The following is a 22,308-nucleotide window of genomic DNA, read 5'->3' as shown; positions in this document are numbered from 1 at the left end:
TGGTGACTCTGTAGTTCTGGATGTCTTTTGAAAGAACCAAGAATCTTTGTGGGGAGGTAAAGGGAGGTGTCACAGATGACTCAAGGGGTTGGGATCACATAGCCAAAAGAATGGAATTTCTGTGAATAAGATGAGGCTTTATAAAGGAGGATCATAAAACGCCTTTGATCATAGAAGTAAGAACAAAATAGTGGTTACCAGAGGCTGGAGGGTGAGGAAATGGGGAGCTATCATTCACTGTGACAATGGACAAATAAGTTCTAGGGATCTGTAGTACAGCATGTGCCTCTGGTTGACTGTGCTTGTGTTATACACTTCAGAATTTGTCAAGAGGGTAGTTCTCATGTTAAATGTACCAAACGCACACAAAAGAGGAAATGGAGCATAGACACAAGGAAACCTTGGGAGGTGTCTGTCACTTTGATGGTGATGATTGTGTCAGGGTGTTTGCATATGTCCAAAAAGCATCAAATTGTACAGATTAAATATGTACAGTTTTTATATATCAGTCATTCCTCAATATAGCTTCGAGTGGAAGGAGAGTATGGTTTTAGATAGGCTAAATGTGAGACACCCTCAGGTATTAACTGGGGTTTCAGGTAAGAGACTTGACCTCACTGTGTAGCAGAAATTTTTCTAGGATTTTTTTTCCCATGTGTAATTTCACGTGAATTCACATCAACCATAGGAAATACAGAGTATGGCTATCCTCCCTAGACAGAGGAGATAAGTGAGGCATACAGAGGTAGAGAGGTTAAGTTGTTATTCCATGTTCATACAGCTAAGAAGGGGTTGGGGTTTGAACAGGAGCTGTCTGGTAACAGCATACCCTGAGTTGCCTCTGTTACCAAACCTGTTAATGCATTGGGTGAATTCCTATTTAACTCTGTTTTTTTTTTTTTTTTTTTATAAAGAGAGAGAGGAGAGAGAGAGAGAGAGAGAGAGAGAGAGAGAGAGAGAGAGAGAGAGAGAGAGAGAATTTTAATATTTATTTTTTAGTATTTGGCAGACACAACATCTTTGTTTGTATGTGGTGCTGAGGATCGAACCTGGGCCGCACGCATGCCAGGCGAGCATGCTACCACTTGAGCCACATCCCCAGCCCCTCTATTTAACTCTTAAATGAAACTTTCAACGTTTTTTTGAAAGTTCACCTTTTTATTTACTGCCAGAGCATGTTCCCAGTGCCTCAGCCACATACCACAGAACGTCAGTGGCTCACAGACTCCATCCTTTGTGCCTGAAAGGGTTGCAGATTCAATAAATATTGCATTAGACTAAAGGGCCTGCTGCCTGCTTGTGCAATCTTGTTCTCTTCTATCCACCTTGAGCATTTCCTATGATCTCTCCTATACAGACATTTCCCTTAAGGCATAAGGCACCAGATTCAGAAAGGGGGAATAGATCATTTAAAAACTATGTTAGCTATGCTCTGTGAGCAACAAGTATTGTTCTCTAGTTCTCAGTGAGAATGACAGAGATGAGAGGGTGGGGATGCGGTCTGGTATCCACAAGGGTGTGGAGAGGCTATTAGGTTGGCCATGGGGTACAGGACTGAGGAGAGCCCAGCTCCTGACTGAATGCCCACTGCCATGGGAGGTGGGTTCAGACCAACCACACCCTCCCAAGCTGTACCTCTTCAGCAGAGGCACAGGACTCATCCACCCTTCAGCCTCAGTCTGTTCAGGAGCCCTTTGATGCCACCAGTCAGGCTCCTCAGGGAAGTAAAACCACTGTGAAACTTTATGACCCTGTGATGCAGTGAGTTCTACTTTGGGACAACAGTAGAGGGACTTTGCTCCAACTCAGAAATCCTCCCACCCCCTGCCCCTGTGAAAGTGCCAACATTCTTTCTTCTTTTATGACTGCAGTAACTTAAGTCCTGCACCTTTGTAAGTTCTTACCTTTGTCCTTAATCCTGACTTCAGCGCAGCTTGTCAAATAGACCTTCCCTGTGTTTGTGAAATGACAGTCTGGTTTTTGGAAATCTGCTTGCCATTATCTTAATGCTAATAACAAGAAAAGGAATTGATCCAAATCAAATTTGTTGATTGAATGGACCAGGATGCATGATTAAAGGGACCGGTCCACACAGGGAAACGGTCACAGTTTTGGAATGCAAAAAGCATGGGAAAAGAACAACAAAGTTCATGAAACACAAAAAAATTTTCTCATTCTTGGATGTTTCTATTTTATATGGCACCATTGTACTCCCTATAACAGTGAACTCCTTTGAACATGTGGACTCTTTTGGATAGTTAATGACCTTACTTTCTGCACTTAAGTTGGTCCAAATTCACTTCTGTAATCTTTGTTCTCTCTACTCTCAAATCCAAGCTCCTCTCATCTCTTATCAAGTCTCTGCAAAGCCTTCTGCTGATGTAGCCTATCACTCCTGGTTGTCCTCTGGCTGTTCTCCACTCTGAAGCTAGAGAAATCCTAACATCCATCTCCTTGTATCTCCCGTGCCTCTGTGGAAACTCTTTAGAATGCCCTGTTTCTCTCCAGATAAAAAGACACATCTCCTTATCATGGCCCCCAGAGTCTGCCCCCAGAATGATCCACCATTCCCTCTTCAGCTTTTTCTGGAGAAAAAGCTTGTCAGGCCTTTCACTCTGGCCACTGTGGCTTCTCTCTCTCTCTCTCTCTCTCTCTCTCTCTCTCTCCCCCCCCCTCTTTGTTTTTCTTTTTTAAATGTCCATGTTCCCTCCCATCACAGGGCCTTTGTACCTGCTGGATTTTGTTTGTTTGTAGCTTTTCATGCTATTCCCACCTAGGCCAACTGCCCCTAATACTCTGCAGTAGCACCTAACACTTTGCCTGTATGTTGCAATTACATATCTATTTCTGTAGCTAATTGCGTGCCAATTGAATAGACTCATAACTTCCATCAAGGTAGGGCCAGGACTCTCATTGCTCATCATTGAATCCTCCTTATCTAACAGGGCATGGCAAACTTTTTTCATAAATGCCAAATAGCAAACATTTTAGGCTTTGCAGGCTATATAATCTTCTGCAACTATTCAGCTATGCTGTTTTAGCACAAAAACAGCCACAGTCAACATAAGAAAACTTTACTTATGAAAAAGAGGTGGTAGGTTGGATTTGGCTCATGAGCTTTCATTTGCCAACTAGCTACATAATAGTGCTTAGAATGTAAATAACAGTCAACAAGTATTGAATGTTGGACACTTGGCAAATGTGCACTTATAGTAGAAGTGACATTTGAAAGCTAAACAGTAATCCTGTTTCTATTATAACCTTAGATGTTGAACTGTGGACAATTTTCAACTAAACTTTTTATTATAGTGGTGGTGGTTGTTATTTATGATATTTATATTTTTATGATTATGAAAGTAACATCCTCATGGTAAAAATATTTTTGAACATTTTAGAGTATATAAAAGATCCCACTTCTCACAGATAGCCAGTCTTCAGTGTGTGCATGTATATATAAAACATTCCAGAAATTTTCATCCCACCTACCTAAAGACACATGTACTATTTCATACTCTTTATTCTAGTTATCAAAGTCTGTGAGACCACAATAAGCAAACTCCTTAAACAATTGTCAACTCATGGACTTGGAGAAGGTGGGGACCCTATTAATGGATGAGTTTGCACATAAATAATTTATTTCATTAAGCATTTTAATTTAGAAATAGAAGACCTGGGGACTTCAAATGAAAAGTCTACTTCCTCACATTTTTCTTCCACGAATATGTCATATATAACTTACAGTTGGCTCAAAACGATGCAACCCTCTTTCTCCTTCTTGTGTTCTTGCAGATAGAGGCATCATCCTTTTCCTTGTATAAAGAGAACTCAGATACCCAGGGAATCACTGGTCTGTCCAAAGTCACAAGGCCAGTAAGTGGTAGAGTTGACAGATCTCTACATCTCTAAACTGGTGTTCTGTACTAAACCAGATTGATAGGGAGCCCAATTCACTATCTGTAGCATGGGGCTAGTAAATTGTCCCTATCCTAGAGAGACTCGAGGAAGATTCAGTGAGGCAGTGTGTGCAGAGGTCACTCTACACTGTGTGAAGCACTCAATTGTAACGTTAACTTTAATGAACAAAAAAGTAACCTTCTCTTCCCACACCACGTGTGCCTTAGACACAACCAGGATGCATGTGCCAAACTCCCAGGGCTGACCCATAGACATTGCTGAAGTGCCCTTGTTTTACATACTCCTGCTCTCTCGTCACCTTGACAATGACTGGTTTAAGCCTTTTCTGTGGAATCAGCTGCTCTGCATGATCCTGTTATTGTTATCCATTGAACTCTTCTCTTTTGGAAATTTTGGTAGAAATTCCTTCTCTGTTCCCTGGGATGTCTTGCTGATCTGCTTCCAGACTTCTGGCACCAAGACAACTTGTCTCTTCATCTATTCCCCAGTTTTAATCCTGTTATCTAGATGGTTCCATTGCCTGGTAGTCCCTTGTCCCAGTTCTCTCAGGGGCTTACTGGGTTCTGGTAAGAATAGGGCTCCCATATTTCAGGCTTCTTGATACATGAATCATGCATGTACCCAAGCCAATCAGGTGAAGGGCAGGGCTGTTTTAAGATAGCCCTGTAAAATTTACAGGCACGGGAAAAGAGATGGTTCTCAAAGGAAGCAGAGCCGGAAAACTTCCAGAAAAAAAATGGTCACAAAGTGTTCCGGGTCCTGTGCCCACTCTCCTTCTGTCTCTTTTCTTTTAAACAGCTCTGCTTTCCCACATGTCAGCCTTGCTGCCAACTCTGAGCTGTCTCTGGAGTCTGTGCACCCTTCACTGACTGTTGTTCATCTCTGAGTTTCTTAGAGAAAAGCCAGGCTGATGGTAGCTGACCAATTGAGTGGCCATTGCTTGTGACTGGCATGGAGGTGGGTAGGAGGGGTCATGTGTCTTCAGAGATCATGTTAGAAAAACTCCACTGCTGATGTGATTTCTCAGGACTGGGAGAGTTGGGACCCAGGAAAAGATTTCACTGAGCTTATATCAGCCAAGATCCTGGCTAGAGAAGCAGATGGAACTCAAATAGTTTAAAAAATGAAATGTAATGAAGAAACTATTTAGAGAGAACTGAAAGAGCCAGCAAGGTATGGTCAAGTGCCTAGGGACTAGCCCTGGCGGGAAGCTGTGAGAGGTGGAGTTTGGTGAGAACTGTGGCAGAGAGAAACCACACAGCCAGGCAGGGAGGGGATGAGCAAGACTCTCTCTCTTTTCCTACCTTTAAGAGAATTCAGATGATACAGTCCTGGAAGTCAGCCTCCGAGTACTCAGAGCAAGGCTGAGGAGTCTGGATCTTGAAAGCAAAAGAGACAGTGCAGTGGAACCTCGAGCCTGGAGCTCGATCTGAACACCCGGGGGGGATTTAGGTAGCAGAGAAGAAATGTGTAAGGCACCCCCAGCCAGTGGGGGCAGAACCACTGCACAGAGGGAACCAGGAGTGTTGGCATTCCATCCACAGAAGTGGCATGACAGGGAGCTGGGAATGACCTGTTTTGATTGAATATAAAAGAAGGTTTGAGAGATGAGGTTGAAGGAATTTGGGGGGAACGGTCATGAATGTGCCAGTTTATTATTAATTGGGACTATTACTATAGGATACTGTTAAAGATGTTAAAATTCAAAAGAGTATAAATAGCACAGATGGACTTTTCAGTCCATGTATGAATAAGGCAGGAAATCCATATTTGTACATTCTTTTTTTTTTTTTTTTTGGTACTGGGAATTGAACTTGGGGCACTCAATCACTGAGCCACATCCCCATCCCTATTTTGTGTTTTATTTAGCGACAGGGTCTCACTGAGTTGCTTTAGCTCCTCGCTGTTGCTGAGGCTGGCTTTGAACTCGTGAGCCTCCTGCCTCAGCCTCCCGAGGAGTGTGCTGCTTTGCCCAGTTTATACAAGTTATATGACCAAATTATTAGTTAATCTAATAGGTGGATGATCCATATGGCCTACAGTATTTTTCTCCTACTGTGGCATTATTGTCACAGCCCTTGCAGTCTGTGGATACTGCTCAGCCAGGGCACTCCCCAGGATGATTACAACTTTTGTTTTTCATTGTGGGGCTCATGGATCCCCAACCCCTCATCAGTGCCACCTAGGGTAGAGGTTAGAATGCATATTAGGTTAAACCCCCAGGTCTGCTGCACATATCTCTGTTGTGACTTACAAGAATCTGCATGTTTAACAAGGGCCAGCATTCTTCTGATACAAATTGAATTTTGATTATCATTGATTTAAGGAGACATTGCTAATTTTCTGTAGTGGCTGTCAAGGAGTGACTTATCCCATCAAAGAGCAATAAATGGGAATCTGACAAAGGCCTAGCCCAGTGGCTTCTAATTTGGAATCATATCAGAACCACCTGGGTAACTTTAAAACCATCCTGGTGGGGCTCTTTTTATTATTTATTACTCTGATTTAAGAGGCTTGGGTGAGGCTGACGGTATTTTTAAAGCTTCCAGGTAGCTTTAATGTGCAGCCAGGCATAAGAACCTTTGGTCTTGTCTGAACTCAGAAGGTGGAAAAAATTAGAAATGGAGACTTCTCAATTTAACTGACTTTTCTGAATTCTGTTCCACCTAGTAAATACTGAGAATAATTGCTCTGGAAAAGAAAGCGGAATCCAGAGTGGAAAACAGGCTTCTTGTGAGTAATGAGGAAGGAAACCCAAGAGGACCAGGATGATGTAACCTGAGAAGGTTCTGCCCTCTGGAAAGGTCTTAAAGGAGTAAGGCCTTTTCCTAGGCTTCATTGGAAACTCACTGTGAAAGGAGCAGCCAGAGGAGTCCCCCTGGAGGGGAGTCTCTTTGCCCTGGTGGCCCCCCTTGGCCTACCCTCAGGGATTTCTTGGTGGATTTTATTGCCAAATTAGAGTTGGTGCATTAAAAAAAAAAAAAAAGAGGATTTTTTTTTTTTAATGTTTCAAATTTTCAAGAAAAAGAAAAGTCTGAGATGGAAGTGGATACCCTTCCTCTGTCTACGTCCGCACAGTTCACCCCCTGGGTTCCCCTGGATATGCACCCCTCAGGCCAGCACTGGAAAGGCCTCGTTCTTCCCAAAGCAGGAAGGTGTGTGGCCTGGGAGCCCAGAGGAAGGTGATTCACTGGGAGGAAGGTGGGCACCAGCCGGCAGTCCTTAGTGCCAATCCTTAGAGCCAGAGGCCAATCAGGAAATGAAAAGCTCTGCATTTCTGTGTCCTAAAAGAAGAAAAAAAAAAAAAAAAAGGTGGTGGGGGGATCAGTATCCTTCTAATTTGTCTATAATTTGTCTAAAGCCGTTTCTGTTCCCAAGAGGGTAAAGAATATTTTAGATGCCAAGAAGATGATTTTTGTTTTGTTTTTTTTTCTTAAATGGGTGGGTCGGGATATGCTTTCCTGAGAGCTGAAAGGCCTCCTGGTTTATTCCTCCTCCAGTGTCTTAATCAGCTGTGCTGATTTTTTGTGTTTTGTTTTTTTCTTAAAAGCAGCTCTTTCCCTAGCTGGGTTGAGTATTCTCCATGGTAAGGAGGTTCTCCTTGGACTTCCCCAGATCTCAGGCCTAGTTTATTACACCATGTGACTTCAGAGGATCTTTAGGCCCCCATCCATCTCTGATAAGATTATCTGATGTTCTGATCATCCGCTTTACTCAGGGTTCCTTGGAAGGAGGGGCTCCCAGGTCTATCCAATGATGCAGAGGTGATAGCATCTCTTCTATCTCTGTGCATCCACACACACCATAATTCACACAGAAACAAAATTGGAACATCCATTGTTCAGTTCATTCTATTATTTATCTTGTTGAAAAATAAAATAACTCCCAAAGGAAACAGGCTCTTTGTCCCCCACAGAGTTCGTTAGGTAGGGGCTCGCTTGGTCTTCTCCTGACCACAGGATCTTGTCTGACTCATCCCCTGCATGTGCTTATCTAGTCTCAGCTTAAAATTCTCCAGGGGAAGGAAACTCCACCCTCTCCATGGTGACTCATTGCCAAATTTAATAACTGCTTTGATGATCCTTCATCAAGACCACCTTTTCCATGTGGTAGATCATGGGGCAGAAGTAGAGTCTTGTCTGCAAATTGGAGGAAATCCTGTGTGCATCAGAAGATTGTTGTGGAAGTCCAGTGAGATCATCTTTTAAGAAATGCCAGTTACTTCCTAATGTGCAGGGCCATCTTGCCAGGTATGGGAGCAGAACAAACTGACACTAGTCCTGACCCTTGAATTTAGTGGGACAGACAGATGGATAAACATATTCAGTGACAGACCACCATGGCCTTTGTCTTTGGTAGTCTTCCTTCTGACATTGCCCACTCACTTGCATCCTGTGCTCCTGGGCTCTGTCTGCACTCCTGCCAGCTGCCTACCACCCACTGGGTCATGCCTGGCCCCTCCTCCTGCTGATGCACTCCTCCTTCTTCCCAACCTTCTCCCCTTCCTTTTCCTCTGAACCCGTCTTGCTCTTCAGCTGTACCTGCTCAGTCCCTTCACGACAGTAGTGCCATTAGTTATTACCTGAAACTCTCGGCCCCTGTCCACCTGGGTCTGGAGCCTCGATCTGTTTGCATTGACAAAGTTCCCATATTGCATACCCACCACAGCACCTAGATCAGTTCTTACTCTGCCACTATCTCGGAGCTACAAATCATTTCAGGGGCACAAAAAGTACAAGAGCTGAAGCCCTGGCCTGGGCAGAGCTGGCCTGGCCCCTCCAGTCTCTGCTGACTTCCCCAGAGCCCCCTTTCTTCTCAGCAGCCCTTCTTTCCTCTTTTGCAAATTTCCTGGCACAGTGGCCTCAGGAGGCTCAAAAACTTCCCTAATCTCCCTGTGCTCAGGCCCCCTGGCTGCCATGGCAGATGCTGACCACCACATCCTGAGGAATTTTACCAATATCAGCCCCTCATTTACCCTTTACTCCTCCCATGGTCTCAGAAGAGAGTCCCCTCAGCCTACACTGGCCCCTTTCAATGTGTTCCCCATATACTTGTCCTTATTCTCCGCTCCTCTTATTCCATTGTTGCCTTTATGATCATCATCTTCCAAGAACCTGCTTCATGCAGAGCTTTGTTAGGCAGACAGAAAAATACAAGAGATGATCCCAACCCTTGAGGAGGCTTCAGTATGTAAAAATACAAGGGGCAAACCCACGGAGCTCACTGTAGCACGCTCATTTCCCCACTCTCTGGTAGCTCTTTTCTCTTGACTGTCAAGCCCGCATTGTACGTGTGTGTGTGTGTGTGTGTGTGTGTGTGTGTGTGTGTGTGTGTTTTCTTTAAAGCTGACCTTAGTGGCACATTGAGAGTTTCTCTCCCCTCTCTTCCCCCAAGTCGTCCTAGCCCTCTGTAGAACTTTCCTGTGTTTGGGACATTCTGTCATCCTCTGCCTATTCCCAGGGCTACACTTGTTTTGTTTCCCCATGGCACAGTCATCTGACTGATCTTGGAGATCTTGGCTGCGACTCCTAACTCCTCAGAGGAGCTCCCTTTTATCTGCCACGTCTCTGAAGTATGTCAAAGAATATGCTTCTGAAGGTGGTGTGATTCTAGCCTCAGAGGAGCTAGAAGGAGTGGGCGGAAGGAAGAGAGGAGTGGAGCAGGCTGGTGAGCCGCGTTGGTGCTGACAAGCCCCAAATCTCCATCTTTGTGCTTCTGAGGATCATTATCAAGAAGTAACTCCTTTCCCTCCTCAGAGACAAACTCCCCATGGCAAATCTACACTGTGTGACTCTGGCTCGTGAGGTTCGTATGGATTTTGCAGCCCAGCAATCTTTGGGGACAACACTCTACTTCATGCTCCCTGCTCCTCCAGTTCATTGCCCTCTAATTGTTCTAGAGCCTCAAGAATCAGCTTTAAGGTGCTCCTTTGTGCACAGAGTCAAGTAACCTCAATCTCCCAATGGCCCTTTCATTTGTCCCTGCAAAACCTTGTCTCTCAAGGCAAGTTTCTGTTGATCTCCTGCCCTTATCCAAGACTTCCCAAACAAGAGGTCCACTCTGTAGCCTCTTTTTGCCAAAATCCACTCACTTCTACCTGCTGAGCCCTGCCACTACTGATCCCTAGTCATCCAAGTCGTGGCCTTTATTTCCATCCTTCTGATTTCCCACTGTGGAAGGTGGTACACAGTGTTGATCAGGCTCTGGTCAAAGTGTTCTCCTGTCTTTACTTCTGACATGACACCAGGTTACTATCCTCACAGCTCCATCCTGCCTCTTCTTGTCTTCTCTTGGTGGCCACATGTGGTTCTCAGTTTACTCCTTGGCTGGTGCTGCTACAGGCATACGGTTAGAAGCTTTAGAATCAGACAAGTGAGGCTTGAGTCTTGGCTTTTCCATGTACTTTTTGGATGACTTCATTGCTGCCCCCTTATCTGAGTTTCTTTTTTCCCATGTGTGAAAAGCACATGGTCATATGTCTACCTTCTGGGTTATGTGAAGAGTAAATGGGATGCAACAATATTTTCTGAATTTTTGTTCAGTTGTTTCCAATTAAACCTTGCACTTTTCCTACTGTGAGTCCTATTTTCTCAGGCTGCTTGTTCCTGCCTCTAAGCCTTTGTGTAGAAATCTTACTAAACCGTTACTGACCTTTTGATTTCAGTAGATCTATCAAAGTCTAGCACATCCTCTAAGTCTTACTTCAGGTTTTTTTTTTTCTTCCCAAAAAGTCTTCTCGTAATATAATCATTATGTCCTTCCTTCCACTGAAATTAGATTCTTTTTTACCCTATCATTTATTTAGTGTTGGATATAACCTTTATTATGCTGTTGTTTTTCTCTTGAATTTCTATTTAACTTTGTATCTGTATCTTCTTTCCATAAATAAATGTGACACTCTTGATATGAAGATGTATTTGTAGGAATATAAGACATTAGCTATTAGGTGTACTTTTTTAAATTAATTTTTTTATTTATATATGATAGCATATCTCTGGTTGTATACAAAGTATATTCACACCATTTGTGTCTTCATACATGTACTTTGGATAATAATGTCCATTACATTCCACCATCATTTCTAACCCCATGCCCCCTGTCTTCTCCTCTCACTCTTCTCCCCTATCTAGAGTTCCTCTATTCCTCCTATGCACCCCCTCCCTAGTTTACAACCTGATCCCACCACATACAAACTGTGTGACTTTGCGCAAGTTACTTAATCTTCATGACCTTTAGTTTCCTCACCTATCAAAAGGCAATACTAATAACACATAGTTGTTATGTTTAGATGAGGGAATAATTAGCTCAGTCACTTACTAATCCAGTACATGTAAAGCTCTTAGCATAGTATTTGGCAGATAGAACTCATTAATGTTGTCTTTTTTTTTTTATTGGTTGTTCAAAACATTACAAAGCTCATGATATAATCATCTTTCATACATTTGACTCAATTGGGTTATGAACTCCCATTTTTACCCCAAATAACGTTGTCTTTTATTATCATCACCAATTCCAATGCTTCTTTCTATAGTGCTAGGCACATATAATATAGGCTTAATAAATATTGATGACTATTTCCCTTCCAGTACTCCTTTTCAAATTTCTATCCCATTTGTTAAATATTACTTGTATATTATCCCCCAAATTGAATGTCTCCCTTCATTTAATTCTGAAACAAAAAAGAAACCCCATGGGGTTAAATAGTTTTTACTGTTTGGTATAAGAAAACAGACTAGCTTGTTGACAGAAGCAATGTTTTTCTTGGTACTAAATTTGAAAAGGAATTTATTATAAGATTATTTATGGAGCATGAGGCTGGTGGAATGGGGACAGCTCATTTTTCTAAAACCTACTTAACATGTTGAGATTAGAAAAAAAAATTTCCATTAAATACAGCAACTCTATCAAATTACATCAGCAGCCCAGAGGGACTGGGTCACCAGGAGGTGGATCAGACAGAGAGAGCTTTGTATGTTCCCCTACCTCCAGAGGTTCTACTGGGAAGCCAAAGAGTTAAGATTGCAAAAGGACAGGTATAATCTAGAAATTGTAATCTGAAATTACTTCTTACATCGTAGGTCTATTTTTGTCTTTATGGAGCAGAGTTGTCAGTAATTTACTGTAATTGCAATAACCAGATCATTAAACTATGACTGTAGAAAGCATAGAAAAAAAATACATCTGTCCTTTCAGTGACAGTAGCAAAGAATATACTTGAATGTTTTTGTCAAGTACTATTTCCATTAAAAATCAAGTCTCCATACCTTAGGGAGGTATTTTAGTCACAAGCACACACAGGCATCCCTCAGAAAACAAGAGCTTATCAACATGTGCTCGGTTGTAGAAGGTAGTGAGCATGTTAATGATGGGGAGCTGGCTTACTAATTTTATTTAGATTTTCTTTTACATGATTCTTTAACAAAGGTATTATCATGGTAGGACAGATGGAAACTTAAGCAGTTGAAGAGCTGACAAGCTGTAGTTTTGCATGCTGACACACAGCAGCTCTTCTTACTGACATTTAACCATAGAGGCTAGCAGCTGCTAACAGGTACCTATAACAGATAACTGCAGTGGTAGAAGCAGGAAACACTGCAGCAGGGACAGAACACCTTTAGACTTACTGCAGTAAAAGTCTGTAAGCTGTATGAGCTAAGAGACCCTAGGTTTGTTGACAAGCATATGCCCATGTAACAAATGTCGAGTGCACCTCCAATATAATTGCACCAACTCCTTTGCCTTGAGGTACCCAAAACTTGCTTACTTGTAAAAGTAAAAGCCTTGCTGTACTCGGGACTCAGAATTTGGGAATTATTCCTCTGGACCATGGCGCCATTAATATTGTTGCTTCCAGATCTTGGTGCCCCAACCCTTATTTCCTGCTACATTAGAATATCAGTCATCTTGGAATCAGAAGAAAGTTTTGTCATGTGTTAAAACACTGGATGTCAACCAGAGGGCAGTTTAGCTTTAACAGGCATTTCTCTCAATGGAGATTAGTTAGTAGGATATTTAAAGGTCCTGGGATTTAATATCATTTTATAAGTGATGTGGAAAAGTGGCTTCATAATATAGTGTCCAATATTGGTGGATGATTCCATGTTACAAAATATAAAATCAATGGAGATAAATTCCAAGAAAACAGAAATGCATCATGAATAGATGAAAGAGTTATAAGTAGTAGATAATGCAGAAGAGTTAGCAGGAAAACAGAATCAAATTGTTTATAGACTGGCCACTGTGGCTTAGGGCAGGTCTGGGAGACCCTGTACCCTGCCCTTGGTGAAGGACTTCAGCCTATAACATTCTTGGCACCATCAGTAAAGGTGCCAAGAAGTGCTGCTCTGCTTATTCTAAACACTTATCCTGAGGTAGTCTACAAACAGAAAGAAAGAGAGAGATTTAAGCAAAGTAGATAAATTTTGGGATAATAAATCTACAGTGAATTTAAAGGCATACTTTAGGAGACATTAAATCTAGGACAATGGATAAGACATCTGGCCTAACAGATGTGGAATTCTTTTTCTCCCACTGAAAACACACAGAAATGCTGGATAAAATATATTATTTTAAAAAAATTAAATTCCTACTTAAGCAATTCCTTCTTGATGACATAAATATAAAAAATAGATAGCCAAAGTTATGTGTGGGAAATCACAAAGACATTAGGAACTAGGTCTCTGATATGCCTGGGGACAGAAGTCAAAGCCACATACCATGTGCATGACATGGAACTGGAGTTGAGCTCACGGGTGGAGCTGGGAGCTGGGAAGGTGCTGCAGCACTGGTGAACCAGGCAGGTAAACTCGACTCACAGGTTGTTATAGAAAGCAGCTATCTACACCATGTCATGAGTGTACACATGGCACCCTCCAAACCTAAGCCTAAAGCCAGCACCTTCCCTTTGTGTAGGTTCAAATTTGCACTGCCTTCTCTATGTGGAAACCCTGAACTGGGAAGATAACTTAAGAGTCAACTGCAATAAGTAATCTTATTGTCCCACCCACCCACCACCAACAGAACACCCTGGGCCTCTTGTGAAGTCAAGCCCAGCAACAAAAACTGCAGAGCACTTGTAAATACCCACCACCTTGAAATCAGACAATTGGTTAGAAGCAACAAAATAAACTGAAAAAACAAATAAAATAGAAAATATTGTAAGGGACTTTAAAATAATTGTGTCTAAACTAATGAAATGTTAAAAAGAATTAGAGAGAAATAATTTGAAATAGAAATTCTAGGCAAGAAAAATGTCATTGAAATGGGAAAAAATCTACATAAACAGTTCAAAAAGACTAAACATAGGGAGGAGGATATAGCTCGTTGGCTTGCCTTGCATACACAAGACCCTGGGTTCAATCCCAACATCACACACAAAAAAAGACTAGGCATAGCTAAAGAGAGCCAGTGAATTGGAAGCCATATCTGAGGAACTACCTAGAATGCATTATAGAGAGATAATGAGATTAAAATGGGAAAAAGAGGATATGACACAGAAAGGAGAGAGAGGCTTTGATGTATATCTAAGAAGGTTCTCCAAAGAGAGAATAGAAGGCTTATGGAAGATCAGCATATCTTCTTATGAAACATTACTATAATTTTTGTCAGAGATGTAATACTGGATTAGATAAACCTTGGGAAATGTCCCTAGTTTTTAGTTTATGTTTAGTTTTGTAGTGAAATACACATTAATTTGCCCCCTTCAGTATGTTGCTCCAGGGCCATGAGCAGACAAGCCAAGTCTACAGTGCTGATACCACCAGGGTTCCCAGTGGAGGAGCAGCCTTATGCAGACCACCAGAGTTCTTTCTCCAACACTCAACACAGGGCTGATGGACAGAGGTGGGCATTGGACTCAAGGACAGCCTGTTTGTCATGGCCTGATATGAAATGAAGAGCTGAGGAAATCGGACTCTGTCTTTTTAGCATTTAAGTAGGAAATTAAGTAACAGAAGAGGCTAAAATGGAAGGTTAACGATATGTCAAGTGGCTAGAGAGTGCATAGTGGTCCCTGTGCAAGCTCAGATTATGAATGAACAGCGATCAAGTGTAAGAAGCAGCCCTGGAGAAGAAAAGAGCTGTGCAGGAAGAAATAGGGGGCAAATCCAGGTGGGAGGGAAAGAGGACAGCTGACAGGTCAAGTGTGACTGTCTCTCAAAGGCAGGCAGTAGTGTCTAATTAGTCTCAAGCATACACCTTCTGCCCAAATTCTCTTGCACTGCCTGGAATCCATTTCCATTTCCAGCAGTAGAGGTACACCACAATTCCTGGGTCTTTGTGGACCCTGTTATTTAAACTTTTCTTGGGTTTCTGTGCCTTTTATCCTTCTAATGAACCCATCATTATAGGGAGAAACTATAATGAGTCTTTGTTCCTTGAAAATAGAAGGTCTTAAGGAACACCAACCAGAGTCCGTTAAGCTATATAATTTACCTAGGTCACCTTGGTTACATAGAGTCCCTTTCCTGTTTAATTCACCCTGTGGAGTGGGAGTGGAGGAGATTGTGATGGGGCTGATTTTCTGATTTTTCCTCAGAAGGTCTACTGTGCCCGGATGCTTGCTCTTCTGTGTTACCTTTGCTGGTGTGAAGAAGGAAAGGGCAACTGTCAAGGGAGGTGCTAACAGGAACAGTGCCTACTTCTAGAGAGAAGATGGAATTGCAGACAGTGTGGTCATTTTTTCCCTACTTTCTGATAGAGGAAACTGTAGAGCTATGTCCATGAAGATGATGGGAAATGGTATGGCTTAGTGACACATGCTTAAGGCAAGACCCCAGTTCAAATCCTAATCCTGCTGATCATTATTGGATGACTAAAAAGTTACTTAATTTTTCTGTGTCTTAGTTCCACCATCTGAAAAGTAAGTTCAAAACGCCTTCTGTATATTATATTAAAAATATTTAAGGTATAATTCAAAGAATATTAGTCTCCAACACCTCCCACATTAGTATGTAGGTAGACTATCCAGGCATTCTGTCTCTATTTTTGACATGATATTATCGTCAAATCTAGGGTTTGTAACAATATAGTGATCATGGATATGGGGTTCTGATAAAGTCAGAGGGAAGGGGAGGGAAGATGTGCTTTCTACCTCCAACATGTCCAGTACATATAGTTTCATTAGTTATTCATAGGAAGGGCTGCTCAGAGGAGCACATGGGCCCAGTGTGGAATTGGGCCCTGACCTTCCCAGGCACCTCGGCAAGAGTCTTAACCTGGTTGCTAGGTGCTTGACTGCAGAAGAAATCTGTAGCCCCATGAACCCAAGTGAACTGAGAGAATGTAGAAGCACCCAGCTTAGCCTCCTCTGACTGTAGCAACCCAGAGATCATGTTCTGCAGTTTGGGAGTCAACCCAGTATCCTGGTTTCTGCCTAAGAACAGGATTCTACATGCCTGCCTGCCTTCCTCCCCCCCACCACCCATTTTTCTTCCCTTTTCTATTTTTCCCTTTTCTTCTCTTGCCTCCCTCACTTTGCTTCTTTCCCTTTCCTCATCCAAGAATCCCTGTCTTTGCTCTGGTCCCAGGCCTGCCAACTATTCTTGTGGGCACCATTTCACCAGTGGGTGGTCCTTGTGATGAAGGCACTTTGGCAATGCTGCCTCTGCTCTGTCACAGGGCGCCAATTCAGAAACCATCTCCAGAGTTCCCCTAGAACAGCTGAAGACATTACACCAGGTTAAATACAGTCAGAATGCCCTAGTAACCATCTTATACCCAAGGCCTCATGGATCTTAACTCTGCCATATCTTGATCTCATGATTTAGGTATGAAGTGAATATTTCCTTGGGGTATATCTTTCAGCTGGGCAGAGATAGGAGATTTGCAAAATGAATGAGTTTCTTATCTGTCTTACAGGGGAGGTGGTGGGAGTGGAGAGCGTCTAGGATCATTGCTCCATCTAAGATTGGGGGAAGAGTGGAGTGAGTGAGTAGCTCAACCTGTGGGTTACTCCATTAGGCTTCAGCAGATATTCCTGTTTCAAGACAAATCACTCATCCATTGCCCTCCCTACTCCTACATGAGCATGTATGAGAGGGAGGGCCTGCACCTGCCACTGCAGAGATGGAAAAATGTGGGGTTGTGCTGTTCCCAGATGGGAGGTACAACACAATTCCTGTGGCTTTGATTACACTGGGGGGTTGTAGGATGGATTTAGTGAGTGACACCAGTACTAGGGAGTCAATTCCCTAGGAACCTGTGCATTAAATTATTTTAATTGTTTGTTGATTTCCTTTTAAAATTACATATATTATAAATAATTTATGGTTTGATGTAGGTAGGGGAAGTACAGAGAGGTAAACAAGAACATCTAGAGGAAACAAAAAAAAAAGCATCATTTGCATCCCCAAGAAGCAAACAACCACTATTGGCTTCTTGTGTCTGCTTCCAAAGATTATTGTTGCATATTTTTGGCTTTTTTTTTTAAAAAATGATCATTGAATTTTATATTTTTCATTTTGCTTTCAACATCATAGCATATAGTTTCCTACCACTGTAAACTTACTATAATTATAAATGCTTTTTAATGGATTTGAGATATTTGTTTGATGAATATAACATTATTTATTTAACTTGTTTTGTTTTTGCAAATGTGGATTTGTTCTCTCACCTGCTATTATAAATGCTGCAATGATGAGCATCTCAGGGCCTGAACATGAATAAGAATTGGCTTTGAGCTGGATACTGTGTGTGTCAGGCCTTGAGCTGGATTCTATGGAGACTGTACAGGGCCCCTGGTGTCAAGTAATTTACAGTTTAATTTGGGAAATAAAAATATAGTCCTTGGTTAATTCTGATCTCAAACAGCAGTTAGTCTAATTTGAATTTGAGCTTTGTCTGATATCTAATAATTGACAACAAATTATGTTTTCCTCCCATTTGGTTTAAATGGTCTGATTACAGCAGTTGGTTTTATACATCCTAAAATTGTAAGTATTTGTGAGGAACCTGTGCATTAAATTGCAGGCAGCATTGACATAATTCTTGAGTGCATTTCTGATTTTTATGGGCCTTTTGAGATCTATTCTCTTCTCTTTTTTTTTTTTTTTTTGTTTTTAAAATTACTTTGAATCTCATGGGGAAATATTCCAAAAAAGAACTATGAAATTCCTAAAAGTTGAGGAGATTCAAAAAGAATGCCATGGGCTGGCTTGTAACATAGTGGTAGAGTAGGTGCTAATGTGTATAAGACTCTGGGTTCATTCCTAGGCGGGGGGGGGAGATGCCACAGCTTTGTGTGTTTATGTGTGTGAGTGAGGGCATGGAGCTGCAGATCAGGGACGGGGAAACATACAAGGAGTAAAATAGAAAACAACCTTTTTGAAGGATGCTTTCAAATTCCAGGATTGTGAAATACTAGAATGCAATGTATGTGTATCTGAGCACCAAGTCTTTCCAAACTCAGCTTTAGAAATGTTAGAGTAATAGGGACTTTCCCAGAGTCTTAGTGGAATTATCCAACTGTGTACCCTCTGCTCTGGATGGGGATGCATCTCAGCATCTGTTTTCTTCTTGCAGATCGATGACCCCCACAGCAGCCTTGAGGAGGTGATGAATGAGGCCGAGGCCATCACCTCTGTGAACAATCTGGGAAGCAAGCAAGCCTTGAATACAGATTACCTTGATTCTGTTTATCAAAGAGGACAGCTGTACCCCTTCACCCTCAGCAGTGATCTCCAGATGGCCACATTCACTCTCACAAATTCAGTTCCCATGACCCAGTCCTTCCAAGAACGATGGTACATGAATCTCAACAGCCTGGTGGACCAGGCCTTAGTCCCGCACTGTGGCAATGGGGAGGACCTGTATATCATCACAGGTGCAGTGCCCTCAGGCAGCAAAGTTAAAGACAAAGTGACTATCCCTGAGTTTGTCTGGCTGGCAGCCTGTTGTGCTGCCCCTGGAGGAGGCTGGGCCATGGGCTTTGTCAAGCATACCGGGGACCGTGACATCATCGAAGATGTGATGGTGAAAGACCTCGAGAAACTGCTTCCATTTAACCCTCAGCTTTTCCAGAACAACTGTGGTGGGACTGAGCAAGACACAGAGAAAATGAAAAAGATCCTCGAAATGGTTAATCAAGTCCAGGATGAGGAGCGAATGGTGCAATCTCAAGAAAGCTCTAGTCCCCTTCCCAGCACCAAGAGCAAGAGGTCTGCCCTGCTGCCTCCAGAGACACCTGAGGGAAGTAGTAGCTTTTTGGGAAAACTCATAGGTTGCATTGCTACCCCATTCATCATGTTTTTCCAATTAATTTATTATCTTGTGGTGGAAATCCTGAAGAACACTGTCTATTTCCTGTGGTATGTTACCAAGCAGGTGGTTGATGGCATAGAAAGTTGCCTTTACAGCCTGGGCTCGGCTATCATCTCATACTTCTTGGCTATTGGAGAAGAGTTGGTGAGCATACCCTGGAAGGTGCTCAAGGTCCTGGTCAAGGTCATAAGAGCCATTCTTCGGATCCTTTGTTGTCTGCTGAAGACCGTTTGCCGTGTTCTGAGCATCCCTCTCCGAATCCTTGTGGATGTAGCCACTTTCCCTGTGTACACTGTGGGTGCACTTCCAGTCGTGTGCAAGGACATTGCCATGGGAATTGGTGGCACTATTGCTCTGCTGTTTGAGACTGCATTTGGCACTATGGGTGGCCTATTTCAGGTTGTTTTTAGTGTTTTCAAGCGGATTGGCTACAAGGTTACTTTTGACAATTCTGGGGAGTTATAGAATTCAAAAAATAAATAGTATCTAGTCAGAGTGAATTTGATCTTTTTTTAATAGAGAAAGCTGGAATATTTTGTTTTTACAATGGGTTTCTATCACTGTTAATTGTCATTATATTTTGGCTCTCGATGAGGATGTTCACCTATTTTTGCAAAGAAATATGATGCAATTTAGATGACCCAAGAGAAATGCTCAGGGTGGGGTTAGGTATGGGAATCTGCAGTGTAGCTCTAGAGATATTTGAAACTTGCAAGCCATTAATAACTTCAGTGATTCACTAATACAGAGTAAAACACCTGAAACATTCTGATGTGCATTTGTGATAAGTAAAAATTACAGGGAAATGAAGCATTAGGATAACTTTTAACCAAAAGCTTTCTGAGAAAAGGAAAAAGAAACCTTGTTCTTCTCATTATACTTTGAGATTTAAGGCAGAACTGATCTAAATATCCTCAGACAATTTCTGAGCCTTTGCTTGTCCTTCTCCCCAACTCAGCTGACCTTGGGAAAGTGCAGAGGATGCTTTTCCATTGAAATAGCTTCTTTAGAGATATAAAACCTGTGATGTCTCTTAGCTTTCCATGGTTCTCAAGAACCTTTAGAGTTTTATTTTCTTCCAAAGTTGAAGATTGCATTTTTATTTTAGATAATGATAAGCATTTTATGCCAATTGTGGCATAACAAATTTTGGATGCAGCCTTGAATGGAGTAAATACAGCCCCTCAGGTGTAAAAAAGGGAACACAAGGGTAACAGCTGTGCTCTTAAGTGGATGCAGCAGAACCAAGGATATCCTCAGCCAAGCTTGGATTAACTTGATGTATATTAAATCGCTGGCTGACAAGACTGAGCTCAAAGGTCTACATGTTAAATAATATGAAAATTTATACTCTGAAACGTACTACATCTTTTTAATGTATCAAGTAAGTATGCAATACAGAAAAACTGTTTGACTTCTCTCCTTAAATAATTGTTATGGTATATCCATATTGAAATACAAAAATAAAAAAATATTCTGGCCATCCTGGGGAAAATTTTATGCATATAAATACTTAAGAATCTTAACTCTTAGGAAATTATGTTTTTTTTAAAGAGAGAGAGAGAAAAAAAATTTTTTAATATTTATTTTTCAGTTTTCGGTGGACACAACATCTTTATTTTATTTTTATGTGGTGCTGAGTATCAAACCCAGCACCCCGTGCATGCCAGGCGAGCACGTTACTGCTTGAACCACATCCCCAGCCCCAGGAAATTATTTTTATAGTGTGTTTGAGGCTAGAAATGCAGGTGAAATTTGAAAGCCATTCCCATTTTTGATCAAGCACTTTTCATTTTAAGTCTTGCACTAAAAATGGTAACAATAAGAATCAGATTTTGCTTTGCCTTCCACAGCTAGTACAGTCATCTGGATTTTTCTGAGTGTTCTAAAGAGTTTCTGTGACTAGGAAAGGGACACGGTGGTGAAATACTGAACTTGGTATAGCCCATGAATCATCAGAAAGTTAGATGCAAAAGTTAGGAGTCTAGAAAGGTAACAGAGCTGGATGAGAAAGAGTGTAGCAAGAGGTACACTTTGTAGAAAAAGAGTTGAGTTGCACCCAGAGTGAAGCAGGGGCCAGCAGGCTGCCAAACTGATCAATTTTTGATACAAGGTTAGGAGGGTGAGTACAAGAATGGAACATGTTAGGGACAGATGACACTTGATTTATCCAAGAGTCCAAAGCAGTATTTGCCTACACTTTTCTATGGGTAAAGGGGAGGGTTAAGATTTGCCTTGGTACATCAGGTCAAGAATCCTGCCGGATGAAAGAAAGGGAATCTTAGAAGTGACCAGAGAGACAGAACTCATGAAGAGCTTGAGGCACAGGGAGGCAACAGACTTGTTCTCAGTTTTATGACTAGCTGAGAGCAAAGCAGGAGCCAGTGTTGCCCCATTACACCTAGGATGGCAGATATGGAAAAGTGTACTGTCACTCAACTATCTCCTCAAACCATAAGCAGGATTTTCTCATCCACCAAACAGGCTCTAGGCCCCGAATTTAGCATGTGCAATGCTTTCAGATGCTCAATAAATAAAATGAAATAAATGAAAATGATTGTCATCCATATGGGACATCGTGCTTATTGCATTTCACGTAACCTGTTTTCCCTTATAGTACATATTTGCATACCGGAATGTCCAAATTTGAAAACTGAGAAGCATCTATGGCAGTTTGAGTCACTTAGCATCACGCAAAGAATAGGACATCCAAACTGCTTCTTGAAAACCATTTGGAAATGTCTTCTTCTTTTCCACAGTCATTTCTTTATTGTCTATTTATTTAGACTTTCAGGACATTTTTTGAGACCTTAGAAGGAAAAATGAAAAAATATTCATGAGGTTAGGTGGCTGAGGCCCTTTACTCTGGACCAATAGTGTTAACTGTACCTCTAGTTCACTGGAACTGGTTGTGTTGGTCTTGAAGCTCCACCAGGTACTAGACTGCTGGCTTGTTCCAAACTTTGGGAACTCTTAGGTAGGAGTTTGGGTTACTGAACCTCTGGCTTGAAGATTCTGCTGTGTCTTTGTTCTGTTCTTAGGCCCTCGGGGAAGTTCACCACTCTTACTCATTTATGGAGCCTGATTTTTTTTTTTTTTTTTTTTTTGGTCTATGGATCAGTCATGCCTTTGGAC

General features: G+C 41.8%; 1 protein-coding gene across 1 annotated transcript in view; it reads left to right on the top strand.

Annotated features, from left to right (window-relative positions):
- Positions 1-22,063, top strand: part of Endod1 (endonuclease domain containing 1) — a 30,362-nt gene extending 8,299 nt beyond the window's left edge. The window contains exon 2 of the mRNA XM_076843855.2: positions 18,436-22,063. Within this exon, the coding sequence (XP_076699970.2) occupies positions 18,436-19,638 (1,203 nt within the window). The 3' untranslated portion in view covers positions 19,639-22,063. The remainder of the gene's footprint in view (positions 1-18,435) is intronic.
- The last annotated feature ends 245 nt before the right edge of the window (positions 22,064-22,308 follow it).

The sequence above is a fragment of the Callospermophilus lateralis genome, chromosome 2 (genome assembly GCF_048772815.1).
Source record: "Callospermophilus lateralis isolate mCalLat2 chromosome 2, mCalLat2.hap1, whole genome shotgun sequence".
Taxonomy (NCBI): Eukaryota; Metazoa; Chordata; class Mammalia; order Rodentia; family Sciuridae; genus Callospermophilus; species Callospermophilus lateralis.
The sequence above is the reverse complement of the archived record's forward strand: the minus strand, read 5'-3'. Positions and strand labels throughout refer to the sequence as shown.